General features: G+C 51.6%; 1 protein-coding gene across 2 annotated transcripts in view; it reads left to right on the top strand.

Moving 5' to 3' along the window:
• bmper (BMP binding endothelial regulator) overlaps positions 1 to 17,116 on the top strand; it is a 92,780-nt gene that overhangs the window by 57,827 nt on the left and 17,837 nt on the right. For both annotated transcript variants that reach the window (XM_067981837.1, XM_067981842.1), the window contains 4 exons: positions 321 to 458; positions 4,198 to 4,302; positions 8,648 to 8,693; positions 11,802 to 12,128. In XM_067981837.1, the coding sequence (XP_067837938.1) occupies positions 321 to 458; positions 4,198 to 4,302; positions 8,648 to 8,693; positions 11,802 to 12,128 (616 nt within the window). The remainder of the gene's footprint in view (positions 1 to 320; positions 459 to 4,197; positions 4,303 to 8,647; positions 8,694 to 11,801; positions 12,129 to 17,116) is intronic.

The raw sequence follows: 17,116 nt of genomic DNA, 5'->3' as shown, positions 1-17,116 counted from the left end.
GCCGAACGGCCTCCTTCTGTGCTGTAACCCTTCTATGACTCTATGATTCTACGATTCCAATTTGTGTCTCAGATTCAACGAACGCAGAAGATTCAGCAGCTGCTACTTCGATTGCCAACTGTTAAAAATTCAAAATATGCCCATAACAAAAACTCTTCTTTCTAAAAGAAGAACATTTTACACCGTAAAGAATTGATGTCCGTCTTTGGTATATTAAAGGGAGAGCTGTAATCGTACTGCCCCTTGGGACGAGATGTTCCAGGGGTTAACTTGATCCGGAGAGGATGGATTTGTTTAAAGAGATCTCTTTTCAATGGCAGGATTCCACGGTGATCTGCAGGAAGCAGTGCTCCTTGCCTGGAGCCTGTTGGGGGAGTCAGGTCTGCTGCCCTGAATGCCTCGCTTACATTTCAGTCGAAGAGGTCAAAGTTTGTCGGGCTGGCAACAGGATCTATAGGGTGTGTACTGTGAAGGTCAATTAATGTAAACGTGCTTGGTCCTGACCTACAGCAGTAATTAACATAATGTAATTAATACCTGGGCTCATCACCCCCCCCCCCACCACTGGAGGTGTACAATATAACATCCTCCAATAGCAGGGGCACTGGTTTAATGATGCCTGAACGGAAGAAGCTTTTGCTCAGGATTGTAAACACCCAGCAACATTTCATAGGGACAGGAGTAGGCCATTTGGCCCCTCGAGCCTGTTCCTCGGGCCCTGGGGCAACAACTTGGGGTCAAAGATGGCAGAAGAGGCCTGGTAGAAGAGAAGGTGGAAAATGGACCGAGACACTTGTCCATCCTGAACACGCTCTGATGGCACTTCCCGCTGGGGCCTGCGTTGGGCAGAAGTCCAACCTGCCCCGTTAGAAGCCCCTCGGCCTTGGGAATGAGGCGGAGATCGGTGGCCTAGTCTGCAGGCTCGCAGCTCCTGAGCGCCCAGCAGCCTGGATGCTGCAACGATAACGGCTTCCAGGCCCATGATGGGGCAGGTCAGACCCACTGGGGTGTCCAGGCCTGCATCTTGTCCTGGGTCTTGGCCTGGACATCCCAGACTGGCAGCGGGACCAAGCAAGTCAGCCCTGCAATGAAGGGAAAAAGACATAAATAATGAGACCAGCTTGTAAACCACTCCACGAGCAGCTGTCACATTCTGCATCTTCCTCCCTCCGAGAGGGCACCCATTGGCACAGGGGGTTTGCCGGAGATATTTAAGTAAGATGATCCTGACTCTGACTGGCCCTGACCCTAACCCTGACCCTGACTCTGACCCTGACTCTGACCCTAACTCTGACCCTAACCCTGACCCTGACTCTGACCCTAACTCTGACCCTACCTCTGACCCTGACCCTGATCCTGACCCTAACCCTGACCCTGACTCTGACCCTAACTCTGACCCTACCTCTGACCCTGACCCTGACTCTGACCCTAACTCTGACCCTAACTCTGACCCTAACTCTGACCCTGACTCTGATCCTGACCATCAATCTGACCCTGACTCTGACCCTGACTCTGACTCTAACTCTGACCCTGACCCTGATCCTGACCCTCACTCTGACCCTAACTCTGACCCTCACTCTGACCCTGACCCTGACTCTGACTCTGACCCTGATCCTGACTCTGGCTCTGACCCTGATCCTGACCCTGACTCTGACTCTGGCTCTGACCCTGACCCTGACCCTGACCCTGACCCTGACTCTGACCCTCACCCTGACCCTGACCCTGACCCTGACCCTTACCCTGACTCTGACCGTGACCCTCACTCTGACTCTGACTGTGACCCTGACTCTGACCCTGACCCTGACCCTGACCCTCACTCTGACACTGATCCTGACCCTCACTCTGACTCTGACCCTCACCCTGACTCTGACCATGACCCTGACTCTGACCCTGACCCTGACCCTCACTCTGACACTGATCCTGACCCTCACTCTGACTCAGATTCTGACCCTCACTCTGACCCAGATCCTGACCCTCACTCTCACTCTGACCTTCACTCTCACTCTGACCCTGACTTTGACCCTCACTCTGGCCCTGATACTGAACTTGATCCTGACCCTCACTCTCACTCTCACTCTGACTCTGACTCTGACTCTGACTCTGACTCTGACTCTGACCCTGACCCTGATCCTGACCCTGACTCTGACCCTGACCCTGACTCTGACTCTGACTCTGACCGTGATCCTGACTCTGACTCTGACTCTGACTCTGACTCTGACCCTGACCCTGACTCTGACTCTGACCCTGACCCTGACTCTGACCCTGATCCTGACCCTGACCCTGATCCTGATCCTGACCCTGACTCTGACCCTGACCCTGACTCTGACCCTGACCCTGACTCTGACTCTGACCGTGACCCTGATTCTGACACTGATCCTGACCCTCACTCTGACTCTGACTCTGATTCTGACCCTCACTCTGACCCTGATCCTGACCCTCACTCTGACTCTGACCCTCACTTTCACTCTGACCCTGACTTTGACCCTCACTCTGACCCTGATCCTGACCCTCACTCTGACTCTGACCCTCACTTTCACTCTGACCCTCACTCTGACCCTGACCCTCACTCTGACCCTGACCCTCACTCTGACCCTGACCCTGACACTGACCTTGATCCTGACCCTGACCCTCACTCTGACCCTGACACTGACCTTGATCCTGACCCTCACTCTAACCCTCACTCTGACCCTGACCCTCACTCTGACCCTGACCCTGACACTGACCTCGATCCTGATCCTGATCCTGACTCTGACTCTGACCCTGACCCTGACCCTAACTCTGACCCTGATCCTGACCCTAACTCTGACCCTGATCCTCACTCTGACCCTGACCCTGACCTTGATCCTGACCCTCACTCTGACTCTGACTCTGACTCTGACCCTGACCCTCACTCTGACCCTGACCCTGACCTTGATCCTGACCCTCACTCTCACTCTGACTCTCATCCTGACCCTCACTCTGACCCTCACTCTGACCCTGACACTGACCTTGATCCTGACCCTCACTCTCACTCTGACTCTCATCCTGACCCTCACTCTGACCCTCACTCTGACCCTCACTCTGACCCTCACTCTGACCCTCACTCTGACACTGACACTGACCTTGATCCTGACCCTCACTCTGACCCTGACCCTCACTCTGACACTGACCCTGACCTTGATCCTGACCCTCACTCTGACCCTGACCCTCACTCTGACCCTGACACTGACCTTGATCCTGACCCTCACTCTCACTCTAACCCTGATCCTGACCCTGACTCTGACTCTGACCCTGACACTAACCCTGACCCTCACTCTAACCCTGACTCTGACTCTGACACTGACCTCGATCCTGATCCTGACTCTGACTCTGACTCTGACCCTGACCTTGATCCTGACCCTGACCATCACTCTGACCCTGACCCTGACCTTGATCCTGACCCTCACTCTGTCCCTGATCCTGACCCTCACTCTGACACTGACCCTGACCTTGATCCTGACCCTCACTCTGACTCTGACTCTGACCCTCACTCTGACCCTGACCCTGACCTTGATCCTGACCCTCACTCTGTCCCTGACCCTGACCCTCACTCTGACATTGACCCTGACGTTGATCCTGACCCTCACTCTGACTCTGACTCTGACCCTGACCCTCACTCTGACACTGACCCTGACCTTGATCCTGACCCTCACTCTGACTCTGACTCTGACGCTGACGCTGACCCTGACCCTGATCCTAACCCTCACTCTGACTCTGACTTTGATTCTGATTCTGACCCCGACCCATACTCTGACACTGACCCTGACCTTGATCCTAACCCTCACTCTGACTCTGACTTTGATTCTGATTCTGACCCCGACCCATACTCTGACACTGACCCTGACCTTGATCCTAACCCTCACTCTGACTCTGACTCTGATTCTGATTCTGACCCCGACCCATACTCTGACCTGCCTGTCGCTGTTTCTGACCCTGACCCTGACCCTCCAGCAGGACTAGGAGTGAGGGTCAGCATTGCAGGAGTTTCCTGCTCCACCTACAGGGCAGAGCGTCCGAGGGTTTTCAACCCTAATATATTATTAAGACAATGTCCCAAACTGTTGCGCCAGTAATTATTGGAAGGGGAGAGGGTTGGTGGTGATCTGCAGTATAAAAGTACAACTCAAAGGGGATCATCTCGATAAAGACTTATCTTTTTTTTAATCCTCTTCTCTTTAGGACGGGGAAATGTGGTCGTCTGTTAACTGCTCCCTTTGTGCCTGTAAAAAGGGAGCAACAGAATGTCGCAAGAAAGAGTGCTCCCCTGTCAAGAGCTGTCCTCCGGTAAGTGAGTGTAGTGAGTCCGTGTGTGACCGAGTGAGACCGTGTGAGAATATGTCTGTGTGACTCCATGTGTGTCCATGTGTGACCATGTGTGACTGTGTCTGTGTGAACCATGACTGTGATTTATTAAAGTACAGGACATTCCTTACGCCTCTGTGGAGATACAGTAACACGGGGCAGTGTGTGAGCTCCAACCACACCCCGTCAAACCACAACTTCATGAAGTTGGGTGTTTGTTCCTCACAGACCCGTGTGTTGTGTGTCCGTGCAGTGTGTGTCCGTGCGATTGTGTCCGTGCGGTGCGTGTCCGTACGGTGCGTGTCCGTGCGATTGTGTCCGTGCGGTGCGTGTCCGTGCGATTGTGTCCGTGCGGTGCGTGTCCGTGCGATTGTGTCCGTGCGGTGCGTGTCCGTGCGATTGTGTCCGTGCGATTGTGTCCGTGCAGTGTGTGTCCGTGCGATTGTGTCCGTGCGGTGCGTGTCCGTGCGATTGTGTCCGTGCGGTGCGTGTCCGTGCGGTGCGTGTCCGTGCGATTGTGTCCGTGCGGTGCGTGTCCGTGCGATTGTGTCCGTGCAGTTACAGCTATTTCTTCTGATCTTAAAAATAAGGGTTTGGGACAGAGAAGGTGAATGTGTCAGTCAGAAGCATATCTTTTCCACCAGTATTCCCCTTCCCCTGAAGGAGTTACATAGAATGCACAGCACAGAAATAGGCCGCTCAGCCCAACAAGTCTATGCTGGTGTTCATGCTCTGCACGAGCCGCCTCCCTCCCATTTCATCGAAACACTATCAACATATCAACTCCTTGCTGTGATGGTTTCCACTGCTGCTCCTCCCTCTGGCACTTCATCGAGTGGTAGCTTCTCGTGTGTGAGTCTAGACACAGGACTGGATTCTCCTCCATGATCTAACCTGAAATCGGGGGGAACGCGGCAGAGAATGGGGGGAAATTCAGGGAGTGACGTCTAGTGTGGCCACCCGACTGGGATGTCCCCCGCCATGACTAACACAGGCCGGTCCTACCCTGCTCTGCGCTTGTTAATGGGGCTGGTCCATTGACAGAGGTCAGACACTATCCCGTGTCCTCGGGCCCTTCCTTCGGCCCCGCTTCACCAGCGTGTCTCAGGGCTGCCATGGGGAAGGTGATGGGAGTCCCGCAAAGTGGGGGTAACGGCCCTGAGATGAGCCCCCATGGAAAAAGAAGTCCCCACTGCCTTCTCCTTTCCCTCCACTCCGACCCCAACACTGACCTGCTAAAGGCCCGGTTCGGTGACGATTCCATGGCAATGTGCAGGGGGTTTCGGCCCCTCTGACAGCTCTCCAGGCTCCTCTGGTCCCTCCACAGGCCCTCTCTCCCACACGGCTGGCTGCCTCTCGCTGGCGTTGATTCTGTCCAGAGATCTCGCTCTGTACGATCCAGGACACTGGGGTGGGATTCTGTCAGTGTCGGGGGGTGGGAGGAGGGAGACCTCACCCTGCTAGAAAACACTGTCACGAGGAGGAGATTCCCGGCCGGATTATTACCCACCTGTTCGGTGGTGATCCTGGCCAATCCCGAGCCCCTCTTCACCTAACATTCACAGGTCTTTAGCAGCTGTTCCTGGACAGTAATCAGAAGGAGAAACCCTTCACTTCGCCCCTCGGTAGCGCTGAGCCCAGTTTCAGCTCCCGTACCCTCTCCTTGTCTGACTCCGCACGCCCATTTCTGGTCTGTACCCGGTCAAACAAATGTACAAAATGGTTTGCCCAAATATTTAGTCACGAAGAAAATGAATGTCCCGTTTAGAAAACGGTTCCTGCACTAATTTCACACAGTGAGCATAAACTAATAAAATTTACCCCTGGAGGGCAGAGGAAGGGAAATAGCAGCAGAGTCGGATGGTGATGGTGTTAGAGATGACGGACCTCATTGGCCAATCCCATCTGGGACAGAGCTAGAGGGGCTACAGTCGATAGTGAGTGGACAATCAGACAGAGCACCTGCTCCTCATCTCCATCCTGTGTCCCCACCCCTCTGGGTAGTGTGAACAAGAGCAGGATTGAACATCACTCTGGTCCGCTTCAAATAGCTCGACACCACTCATTGTCAACATGTGTTCATGGCCAGTGGCCAATTGAATGAAGTCAATGTCAGCACAGCCCATCCCCGTCCCGCACCAGAGCACCCGTCCCGCACCAGAGCGCCCGTCCCGGAACAGAGTACCCGTCCCGCACCAGAGCGCCCGTCCCAGAACAGAGCACCCGTCCCACACCAGAGCGCCCGTCCCGGAACAGAGCACCCGTCCCGCACCAGAGTGCCCGTCCCGGAACAGAGCACCCGCCCCGCACCAGAGTGCCCGTCCCGCACCAGAGTGCCCGTCCCGGAACAGAGCACCCGTCCCGGAACAGAGCGTCCGTCCCGGAACAGAGCGTCCGTCCCGGAACAGAGCGTCCGTCCCGGAACAGAGCGCCCATCCCGCATCAGAGCGCCCGTCCCGCACCAGAGCACCCGTCCCGGAACAGAGCTCCCGTCCCGCATCAGAGCGCCCGTCCCGCACCAGAGCGCCCGTCCCGCACCAGAGCGCCCGTCCCGGAACAGAGCGCCCGTCCCGCACCAGAGCGCCCGTCCTGGAACAGAGCGCCCGTCCCGCACCAGAGCGCCCATCCCACACCAGAGCGCCCGTCCCGGAACAGAGCACCCGTCCCGCACCAGAGCACCCGTCCCGCACCAGAGCGCCCGTCCCACACCAGAGCGCCCGTCCCACACCAGAGCGCCCGTCCCGGAACAGAGCGCCCGTCCCACACCAGAGCGCCCGTCCCACACCAGAGCGCCCGTCCCGGAACAGAGCGCCCGTCCCGCACCAGAGCGCCCGTCCCACACCAGAGCGCCCGTCCCGGAACAGAGCGCCCGTCCCGCACCAGAGCGCCCGTCCCGCACCAGAGCGCCCGTCCCGCTCTGGTGCGGGACGAGCGCTCTGTTCCGGGACGGGCGCTCTGGTGCGGGACGGGCGCTCTGTTCCGGGACGGGCGCTCTGGTGCGGGACGGGCGCTCTGGTGCGGGACGGGCGCTCTGATGCGGGACGGGAGCTCTGTTCCGGGACGGGTGCTCTGGTGCCCGTCCCGGAACAGAGCGCCCGTCCCGGAACAGAGCGCCTGTCCCGCACCAGAGCGCCCGTCCCGCACCAGAGCGCCATCCCGAAACAGAGCGCCCGTCCTGCAACAAAACCTCCAACACTCTCAGCAGGAAAAAAAGAAAGAACTTGTATTTATTCAGCGCCTTTCATGACCTCAGGTTGTCCCAAAGCGTTTTACAGCCACTGAAGTACTTTTTTGAAGTCTAGTCACTTATTGTAATGTAGGAAATTCCACAAACAGCAATGTGATAATGACCAGTCTGTTTTAGTGATGTTGAATGAGGGATAAATATTGGCCAGGACACCGGGGATAAACTCCCCTGTTCTTCAAATAATGCCGTGGGATCTTTTACATCCGCCTGAGAGGGCAGACTGGGCCTCGGTTTAAAGTCTCATCCGAGAGACAGCACCTCCGACAGTTCGGTTTATGGGCTCACGTCTCTGGAGTGGGTCTTGAACCGACAACCTTGTAACTCAGAGGCGAGAGTGTTGCCCACTGAACCACGGCTGACACAGGAGAGGAGCTGAGGAAGGAAAAATTGACAAGGAGAAAATCTTGAAAGCTGCTGCAGTGAATCATGATTGGCAATTTGGGCTAAAGTTTAATTCTGGTGGAGTGAAATTGCCCTGTCAGATAACAATTTAAATGTTTAATTCATGCGTGTGGAAATCACCTAATTTAATAGAAACCGGAGGTGGTTTTAAGTACATCAAGTGTTAATATTGCACAGTAAAATGTCATACTTTTGCTCTCCACTGCTTCTACATATTTACTCAGCTTTTTCCGATTCTACAATCACAGTTCCAGTTCAGCTTTCTGCTCAAAGTGACTGAGCTAGTGACATATGAACTGAATTAACTTTGGAAATCAGTCCAAAGATACTTTTCTGATAAGGCAACCTATTGCTATTGTGTCTGGGGCACTGCTTCAGTTCTCCAGTCTGTGAGCTGCTCCCTCTCTCGTATCCTCCACTCGACTCACTGATCTGTTTATGACTCCAGGTTCCCATCACTGGACTCCTACAATCGTTTAAGACTTACAATCTGCTAGAGCACTTAAAGGGCCACATTCTTTTCCCAAGTTTATATTATCTTTAGCAGTTGTCTAACCCAACAGATTTATTCTCAAGACAAGGCAGAGATTTATCTAAACTGTACTGTAAGTCTGAACTGATGTGTAAATAATCCCACAGGTTTCCTTTTTTTCAAACAAAGTGTGCTTTATCCGACAGGGTAAAATCATTAACAGAAATGGATGCTGTCCAATTTGCACTGAAAGTGAGTAAGTTTTTCCCAGTTTATTATCTTTTCAACTAATATTTGTACTTGAAATAATCTGATCCACTCAGTAAACAGACTGAGTTCCACTCACACTGTGACCCTGTTACACTGCAGGTACAGGTTTGACACTGCACTTACACACTTGTTTACAGCCCAACTCACGAGTGTACAAATGACAGTGTCGATCGAATCATCGGGTCCTGCTGACAACAGAAGATTAAAAGTCAAGCTGACCAAGTTTGCAGTTATAATCCACATGAGGGGAGGGGGACACGAGGGGAGGGGAGGGGGACCCGGGGGGAGAGGGACATGAGGGGAGAGGGACACGGTGGGGGGGGGGGACATGGAGGGAGGGGAAGAGCACACGGGGGAGAGGAGGGGATACTGGGAGGGGGACGGTGAGGGGAGGGGGGCACAGGGGGAGGGGGCACTGGGGGAGGGGGACACGGTTCTTTTGGAAAGTGCAACGTAAACGGGTCTCAACTCTGCTTCCGGCAAAATTACAACAGGGGAACAGCAACGAGGAAACTCCTGGCCATGGACATTTGGGGTGGATTTTACCCCATTATACTGCCCACTGTTTCCTCTTTTGGGGTGGATTTTACCCCATTATACTACCCAGTGATGCCTCTTTTGGGGTGAATTTTACCCCACTATACTGCCCAGTGTTCCTCTTTTGGGGTGGACTTTACCCCACTATACTGCCCAGTGATGCCTCTTTTGGGGTGGACTTTACCCCACTATACTGCCCAGTGATGCCTCTTTTGGGGTGAATTTTACTCCACTATACTGCCCAGTGATTCCTCTTTTGGGGTGAATTTTACCCCACTATACTGCCCAGTGATTCCTCTTTTGGGGTGGATTTTACCCCACTAGACTGCCCAGTGATGCCTCTTTTGGGGTGAATTTTACCCCGCTGTACCCCACTGATACCCCTTTTGAGGGTGGACTTTTCCCCATTATACCCCGCTGATGCCCCTTTTGGGGGGAGCAGGCCAGTAATGGGCACCTCTCTCTCTCCTCAGTCTGAGACCTGAAACAAATTCAGTGTTTCGATCCTTGGAGCTCTCCTGCCCCTGTGAGCGAGTTCCTCCCTTGTGGCCCGCCTCTGCATTGCCTGCGTTCCCCCTGGTAGCAGCAAGCTCCCTCATGGTGGCAGAGATGTTGCCAGGAGTCCAACGCCAGACCATCTGATTCAAAACATTGCCACCTTAATGCTCTCTCAAAAGGTACTGTGTCTGTTTGTTGGCTCCCTATCTTTGTAACCTCCTCCAGCCCCAACAACCCTCCGAGATCTCTGTGCTCCTCCAATTCTAGCCTCTTACGCATCCCCAATTTTAATCGCTCCACCATTGGCGGCCGTGCCTTCAGCTGTCTAGGCTCGAAGCTCTGCAATTCCCTCCCTAAACCTCTCCGCCTCTCTCTCCCCCTTTAAGATGCTCCTTAAAACCTACCTCTTTGACCAAGTTTTTGTTCACCTGTCATAATATCCCCTTATGTGGCTCGGTATCAATTTTGTTTGATAATCACTCCTGTGAAGCCCCTTGGGACATTTTACTACGTTAAAGGTGCTATATAAATGCAAGTTGTTGTCCTTCCAATTGAAATGGTTGAAAAGAAAGACTTGCATTTATATAGTGCCTTTTACGACCTCAGGATGTGCCAAGTTATTTACAGCTAATGAGGTACTTGTGAAGTGAAGTCATTGTCGAGAAATGAACCCAAAGGCTGACAGCTTCCATTTGTCAGAAGGTCCTTGTTTTTAACTCTCTGGGTTGTGTGATTTACAGCGGAATAACTATTTTCAAGTAGTAACTAGGTAATAAATTATAACTGGACTCTGATAACATGATGCCAGTTTGGCAAAACATTTATATTTGGAGTTTTACAGGATGGTAGTAAGTGGAAATTGGGCATGAATTCGAATTCTTTGCTTCAATCACGTTTCCGTTAATCCAAATTCTACCAATAAATTCCACCACAAAAAGATATAAGTAGAAGGACTGTTGCCGTGGCTCCCATCTGTTGCCGTGGCTCCCATTTGTTGCCATGGTTCCCATCTGTTGCCGTGTGCTTGAATGGCAGAGGAAGGAAGGTCGTCTCCTGACACGCCCCAATTGCAGGCAATTCATTTACTTCTGTTTCCTCCATGTAATCTTCACATCACAGGAAATCCTTAGTACAGGGAGCAAGGTCTGGGTCTTCAGTCAGGGGACAGGGTCTGGGGGCAGGGTCTGGGGGCAGGGTCTGGGGGCAGGGTCTGGGTCTGGGGGCAGGGTCTAGGTCTGGGTCTGAGGGCAGGGTCTGGGGGCAGGGTCTGGGTCTGGGTCTGAGGGCAGGGTCTGGGGGCAGGGTCTGATTCTGGGTCTGGGTCTGGGGGCAGGGTCTGAGGGCAGGGTCTGGGTCTGGGTCTGGGGGCTGGGTCTGGATCAGGGGGCAGGGTCTGATTCTGGGTCTGGGTCTGGGGGCAGGGTCTGGGTCTGGGGGCAGAGTCCCCATTTTTCTGGATCCATTACCCCTTTTCCCTCTTTGTCTGGATACAGTCCCCTCTCTCTGTCCCTCCCCCTCCCTCGCCTCACCCTATTCAGTGCAGGTGTTGGGGACCCAGGATGCAGCTACAGCAGATGATGGGGATGGAGTTGTCAGACCCTCCTCTCTACCTCCCCCTCCTCTAATGCTGGGAGACAGTGACCACTTTCCTCAGGCCAGTAGCTGAGTGGATTGAACATTCCTCACCGCACACAAAATATCCATTGCTGAGAAACTCCAGAGCAGGGAAAACAAATAATCCGGGAATGGTGTTGATTCTAAATTACCGTCTCCTCCTACAGAGGTCATTGTAACTTCCCCTTTTTTACTTTGTCTGTTTAAATCTATTGTCAGAACACGGACGGTAAATCCTCAGCTGATTTCAATGTGTGTCGTCATGCTATGAGGTCCTTTACAAGCTGCTCTCATTCCACCTCTCCACTCGCAACATTCACAGTCACCAGCTCCAGACATCTCTCGCTGCTCCTCCTCCGATGGGAAATGGTTCACATCTCCCAGTTTGCGAGTCTAGACGGCCGTCACAGATTTACTAACTGTTTGTTTTTACATTCTCAGAGCCGGGCGTTTGCACTGTGTTTGGAGACCCACATTACAACACATTTGATGGAAGGGCCTTTAACTTTCAAGGGACGTGCCAGTATGTGTTAACAAAGGACTGCTCCACTGCTGCCAGTTTCCAGGTGCTGGTACAGAACGATGCCCGCAGGACGTATGCCTACTCCTGGACCAAGGCCATTGAGGTGATGGTGAGCAGAACCAGCATCAGCCTCCTGCAGCACCTGACGGTGAAGAGGGATGGGGTGAAGATATCTCTACCTTACGAGAATCAACACTTCTCCATTGAGTTAGATGGTTACTTGCTGAAAGTAACGACAAAAGCAGGTGAGCTGCAGAAATATTACTGATGTGTACAGACTCTTCCACACTGCGTAGTCCTTCTGGTGTCAGCTGTGACTCAGTGGGTCGCACTCTCACCTCTGAGTCAGAAGGTCGTGGGTTCAAGCCCCACTCCAGAGTCTTGAGCCCATAATCCAGGCTGACACTCCCAGTGCCAGTACTGAGGGAGTGCTGCACTGTCGGAGGTGCTGTCTTTTGGATGAGACGTTAAACCGAGGCCCCATCTGCCCTCTCAGGTGGATGTAAAAGATCCCTTGGCAATATTCGGAGAAGGGCAGGGGAGTTCTCCCCGGTGTCCCGGCCAATATTTATCTCTGAACCAACATCACTAAAAACAGATTAACTGGTCATTATCTCATTGCTGTTTGTGGGATCTTGCTGTGTGTAATTTGGCTGCTGTGTTTCCTACATTACAACAGTGACTGCACTTCAAAAGGTAATTAATTGGTTGTGAAGCACTTTGGGATGTCCTGAGGTTGTGAAAAGTGCCATAGAAATGCAAGTTCTTAATTTCAGCAGGTCTAGTAAAACCATGAGACTCTCCACTTAACAGCATGTCTGATAACAGCTAGTTCCACATCAGTGTGTCTGCTTGCTGTGTAGATTGTCCCCGCGTGGAACTTAAAGTGATTTCTTTTATCAGCAACGAACAGGCTGCGACAATGAAGAAGCCGGAAATATCTCAGGGCTCCGGCTGCCAGCTACTGAATGGACTTTTGTTGCAGGGTTTGGAAGTTGCAGGAGACTGAGTGGGGCAGTGGGATCGCACTTGGCCCTCTCAGTTCTGGCACACACATAGATCGATGCGATGAAAGCCTTCTCTCTCTGCTGGAGGTGAATGAGTTTGGCAAGATACAATCCAGTTCCTAGTAGACACGAGTCTGTAGCACAGAACTGCCCTCATTTGGCACTAAATTGGCAATCGGCTCAGGAGAGCCCCCCGGGAAGGCTGATGTGGGAGATGGGAATGTGGGACTGGTGCAGTTGTGGGCTCTCCACCTAGCCTGCAATGTGTTGGGAGGAGCTTGGAGTGCGACTGTAGTGTTCTGTACAGTTGCGCTGATTTGCCGGCCTGAGAGTCTTGTATTGCTGCACCTTCCCTCCGTGCTGCTCATTGTTCACCAGTTGGGTTTCGGTTACAATCCAACTATTTCTCATTCCCCAGGCAACGCCGTGCTCCCAATGAACCAAAATGTTTGAAATAATCTGGGATAACAAGCGTCAGACATGTGCTGGAAAGAACAACAACAACTTGTATTTATACAGCGCCTTTAACCTAGTAAAACATCCCTCCGTGCTTCACAGGAGTGATTATCAAACAACGTTTGATACCAAGCCAAAGAAGGAGATATTAGGACAGGTGTTCAAAATTTGGTCAAAGAAGTAGGTTTTAAGAAGTGTCTTAAATGTGCAGAGGGAGGTGGAGAGATAGGAACAGCAGGAGGCCATTCAGCCCCTCGAGCCTGTTCTGCCATTCATTTAAATCATGGCTGATCTGTATCTTAACTCCATCTACCCGCCTTGGATCGGTAACCTTTAATTCCCTTACCTAACAAAAATCTATCAATCTCAGTTTTGAAATTTTCAATTGACCCCCAGCCTCAACAGCTTTTTGGGGGAGAGAGTTCCAGATTTCCACTCCCCTTTGTGTGAAGAAGAGCTTCCTGACATCACCCCTGAACGGCCTAGCTCTAATTTTAAGGTTATGCCCCCTTGTTCTGGACTCTCCCACCAGAGGAAATAGTTTCTCTCTATCTACCCTATCGAATCCCTTTAATCACCTTAAACATCTCAATTAGATTGCCCCTTAATCTTCTATATACAAGCCTAGTCTATGCAACCTGTCCTCATAATTTAACCCTTTTAGCCCCAGGTATCATTTTGGTGAATCTGCGCTGCACCCCCTCAAAGGCCAATATATCCTTCCTGAGGTGTACTGAACGCAGTACTCCAGGTGGGGTCTGACCAAGTCCCTGTACAACTGAAGGATAACTTCCTTCGCTTTGTATTCCAGCTTCACTTGAGATAAAGGCCAACATTCCATTAGCCTTTTAAATTAATTTTTGTACCTAAATAATTCCAGAGCAAGGGGTTTGGGCAGCTGAAGGCACGGCCGCCAATGGTGGGGTGAGGTGGGGTGGGGGGGATGCACAAGAGGCCAGACTCAGAGGAGCAGAGAGTCGGGGGCTGTAGGGCTGGAGGATGGAGTCTTTTACGGTTCAAAAGCAAGAGAGATCTCCAATTCGACACCATCGGGACTTCCCGAATAAAACAAGAAAGGCAGTTCTCACCTGCGCTCGGGTTTAAAGGGGTAGAGGGAGCTTTACCCTGCGATGTATTGTCACTTACCTGACCTGGGAGTGCGTGACGTTTACATGGATGCCTAACATGGGCAAGTGATTTATTCCCCAGCATTAACACCGCTCAACGGGACAAACAGAAAACAATCACCCCGAGAGTTACTTTGCCCTGGTGTGTGGATTACTCGTTTCTGAAGCTCGTGGTTGAGAGAGAAACAGCTGGTGGGTTTAAGAAGAGAAATATATAAAATGACTTTTGATGCCCACATATTCCATAATTAACTCATACTCTCATTTTCAACATTTGTGCACAATCAAAAGACAAATATGATTTTTTAAAAGACCTTTGTTGCTGAGCATACGGTAAAGTGTGTGGAAAATGAGTTCATTTGTAAAATCTTCAGGGATCTGTGCTCTGTGCCTGGGGTAAGTTTCCTTCTGCTAAGTTGAATCTGCCAAAGTCAATGGCACTCGGCCTCCAATTCCTTCTGTGCTAAAAGTATTCGCACTATTTCCTGGTCACTCAGTGGATGGTTTACCTCAGTACCTCACCAGCCAAGTTTAGGCTGTTAGCATTTTTCCCCTGGCAGGGCTGATGTGATGTTTAATTAAAAAGGAGCTCTGGGAGACCCCTCCCACCAGTGGGGGTGATGCAGTGTTTGAATCTGAGGTACAAAACCATTCCGATCAGGAATATCTACCGTTTAGCCCCGGGCCTGTGCTGAGTGAGCTGAGGCGTGTGAAAGCAGATCTTATCAAAGTACACAAGGTACTGAGTGAATCATAGAATGATACAGCACAGAAGGAGGCCATTTGGCCCATCGTGCCTGTGCCGGCTCTTTGAAAGAGCTATCCAATTAGTCCCACTCCCCCTTCAAGTATTTATCCAATTCCCTTTTGAAAGTTATTATTGAATCTGCTTCCACCACCCTTTCAGGCAAATCATAACTACTCGCTGTGTAAAAAAATTCTCCTCATCTCCCCCTCTGGTTCTTTTGCCAATTACCTTAAATAGAAAAGGAAGTGGAATAGAAAAAGTTAAACCTGCATCACTATCCCGAGTTAAACCATAACCATAGGTCAGAGGACCTGACTACAAACTAGTAAAGGGCACGTTCAGTACTGATGTCAGGAAGACCCAGTGGGCAGCACTCTTGCCTCTGAATCAGAAGGTCATGGGTTCGAGCCCCACTCCGGAGACTTGAGCCCATAATCCAGGCTGATACTCCAGTGCAGTTCTGAGGGAGTGCTGCACTGTCAGAGGTACCGTCTATTGGATGAGACATTAAACCGAGGCTCCGTCTGCCCTCTCAGGTGGATGTAAAATTATTCGAAGAAGAGCAGCGGGAGTTCTCCCCGGTGTCCTGGCCAATATTTATCCCTCAACCAATATCACTGAAACAGATTATCTGGTCATTATCACATTGCTGTTTGTGGGATCTTGCTGTGCACAAATTGGCTGTCACATTTCCTACATCACAACAGTGACTACACTTGAAAAGTAATTCATTGGCTGTAAAGCGTTTTGGGACGTCTTGAGGTCGTGAAAGGCGCTGTAGAAATGTAAATTCTTCAATTCAAAACTCACTCTCTTCAAAGACTGGAGGCATAACCAGGCATTTGAATTCACTCTGAAATTTGCTGGAAATTGCAGGAATTAAATTGTTGTCACAATCTGTGTCAATCTAATTTCATGGGCAAATGTTCAATTAGTTTTAAAATAATATTTTTACAATCTGAAAGCTAATATTGTTTCACAGAGCTCATTCCAGAACCAGCTATAAAAATACATCATATACTAGAAATCCATAGCTAATGGTGTCACCCTGAGTGGCAGGAAGCAAGTAAAGTTCAATAGAAGAGAAGTCAATTTTCTAACGGGACTGTACCTGCGCCCCTGACTGTACCTGCACCCCTGACTGTAACTGTACCCATCTCTGACTGTACCTGTACCTCTATCTCTGCCTGTACCCCTGTCTCTGACTGTACCCGTACCTCTATCTCTGACTGTACCCGTACCTCTATCTCTGCCTGTACCCCTGTCTATGACTGTACCCGTACTTCTGTCTCTGACTGTACCCGTACCTCTATCTCTGCCTGTACCTGTCTCTGACTGTACCCGTACCTCTATCTCTGCCTGACCCCCGTCTCTGACTGTACCCGTACCTCTATCACTGCCTGTACCTGTCTCTGACTGTACCTGTACCTCTATCTCTGCCTGTACCTGTCTCTGACTGTACCCGTACCTCTATCTCTGCCTGACCCCCGTCTCTGACTGTACCCGTACCTCTATCTCTGCCTGTACCCCTGTCTCTGACTGTACCCGTACCTCTATCTCTGCCTGACCCCCGTCTCTGACTGTACCCGTACCTCTATCTCTGCCTGTACCCCTGTCTCTGACTGTACCCGTACCTCTATCTCTACCTGTACCCCTGTCTCTGCCTGTACCCCTGTCTCTGCCTGTACCCCTGTCTCTGAATGTGCCTGATAACCCCACCCCCCTTGATCTGGGACTCTTCACCTGACATTCTGGCTGTTTTTGGGGAGGGCTCCACGTTGCCAACCCACTGAAGCCGCACAATTCAGGTGACCTCTCCCTGACCCTATGAACTTTTAGTGGGTCAGAGTCACACGTGTAGCACCCCATGGAATTTTGGGGGCCTTTTTCTTGTT

This window comes from Heptranchias perlo, chromosome 3 (genome assembly GCF_035084215.1).
Source record: "Heptranchias perlo isolate sHepPer1 chromosome 3, sHepPer1.hap1, whole genome shotgun sequence".
Lineage (NCBI taxonomy): Eukaryota > Metazoa > Chordata > Chondrichthyes > Hexanchiformes > Hexanchidae > Heptranchias > Heptranchias perlo.
Note: the sequence above shows the minus strand (reverse complement) of the source record. Positions and strands in the feature narration are given on the sequence as shown.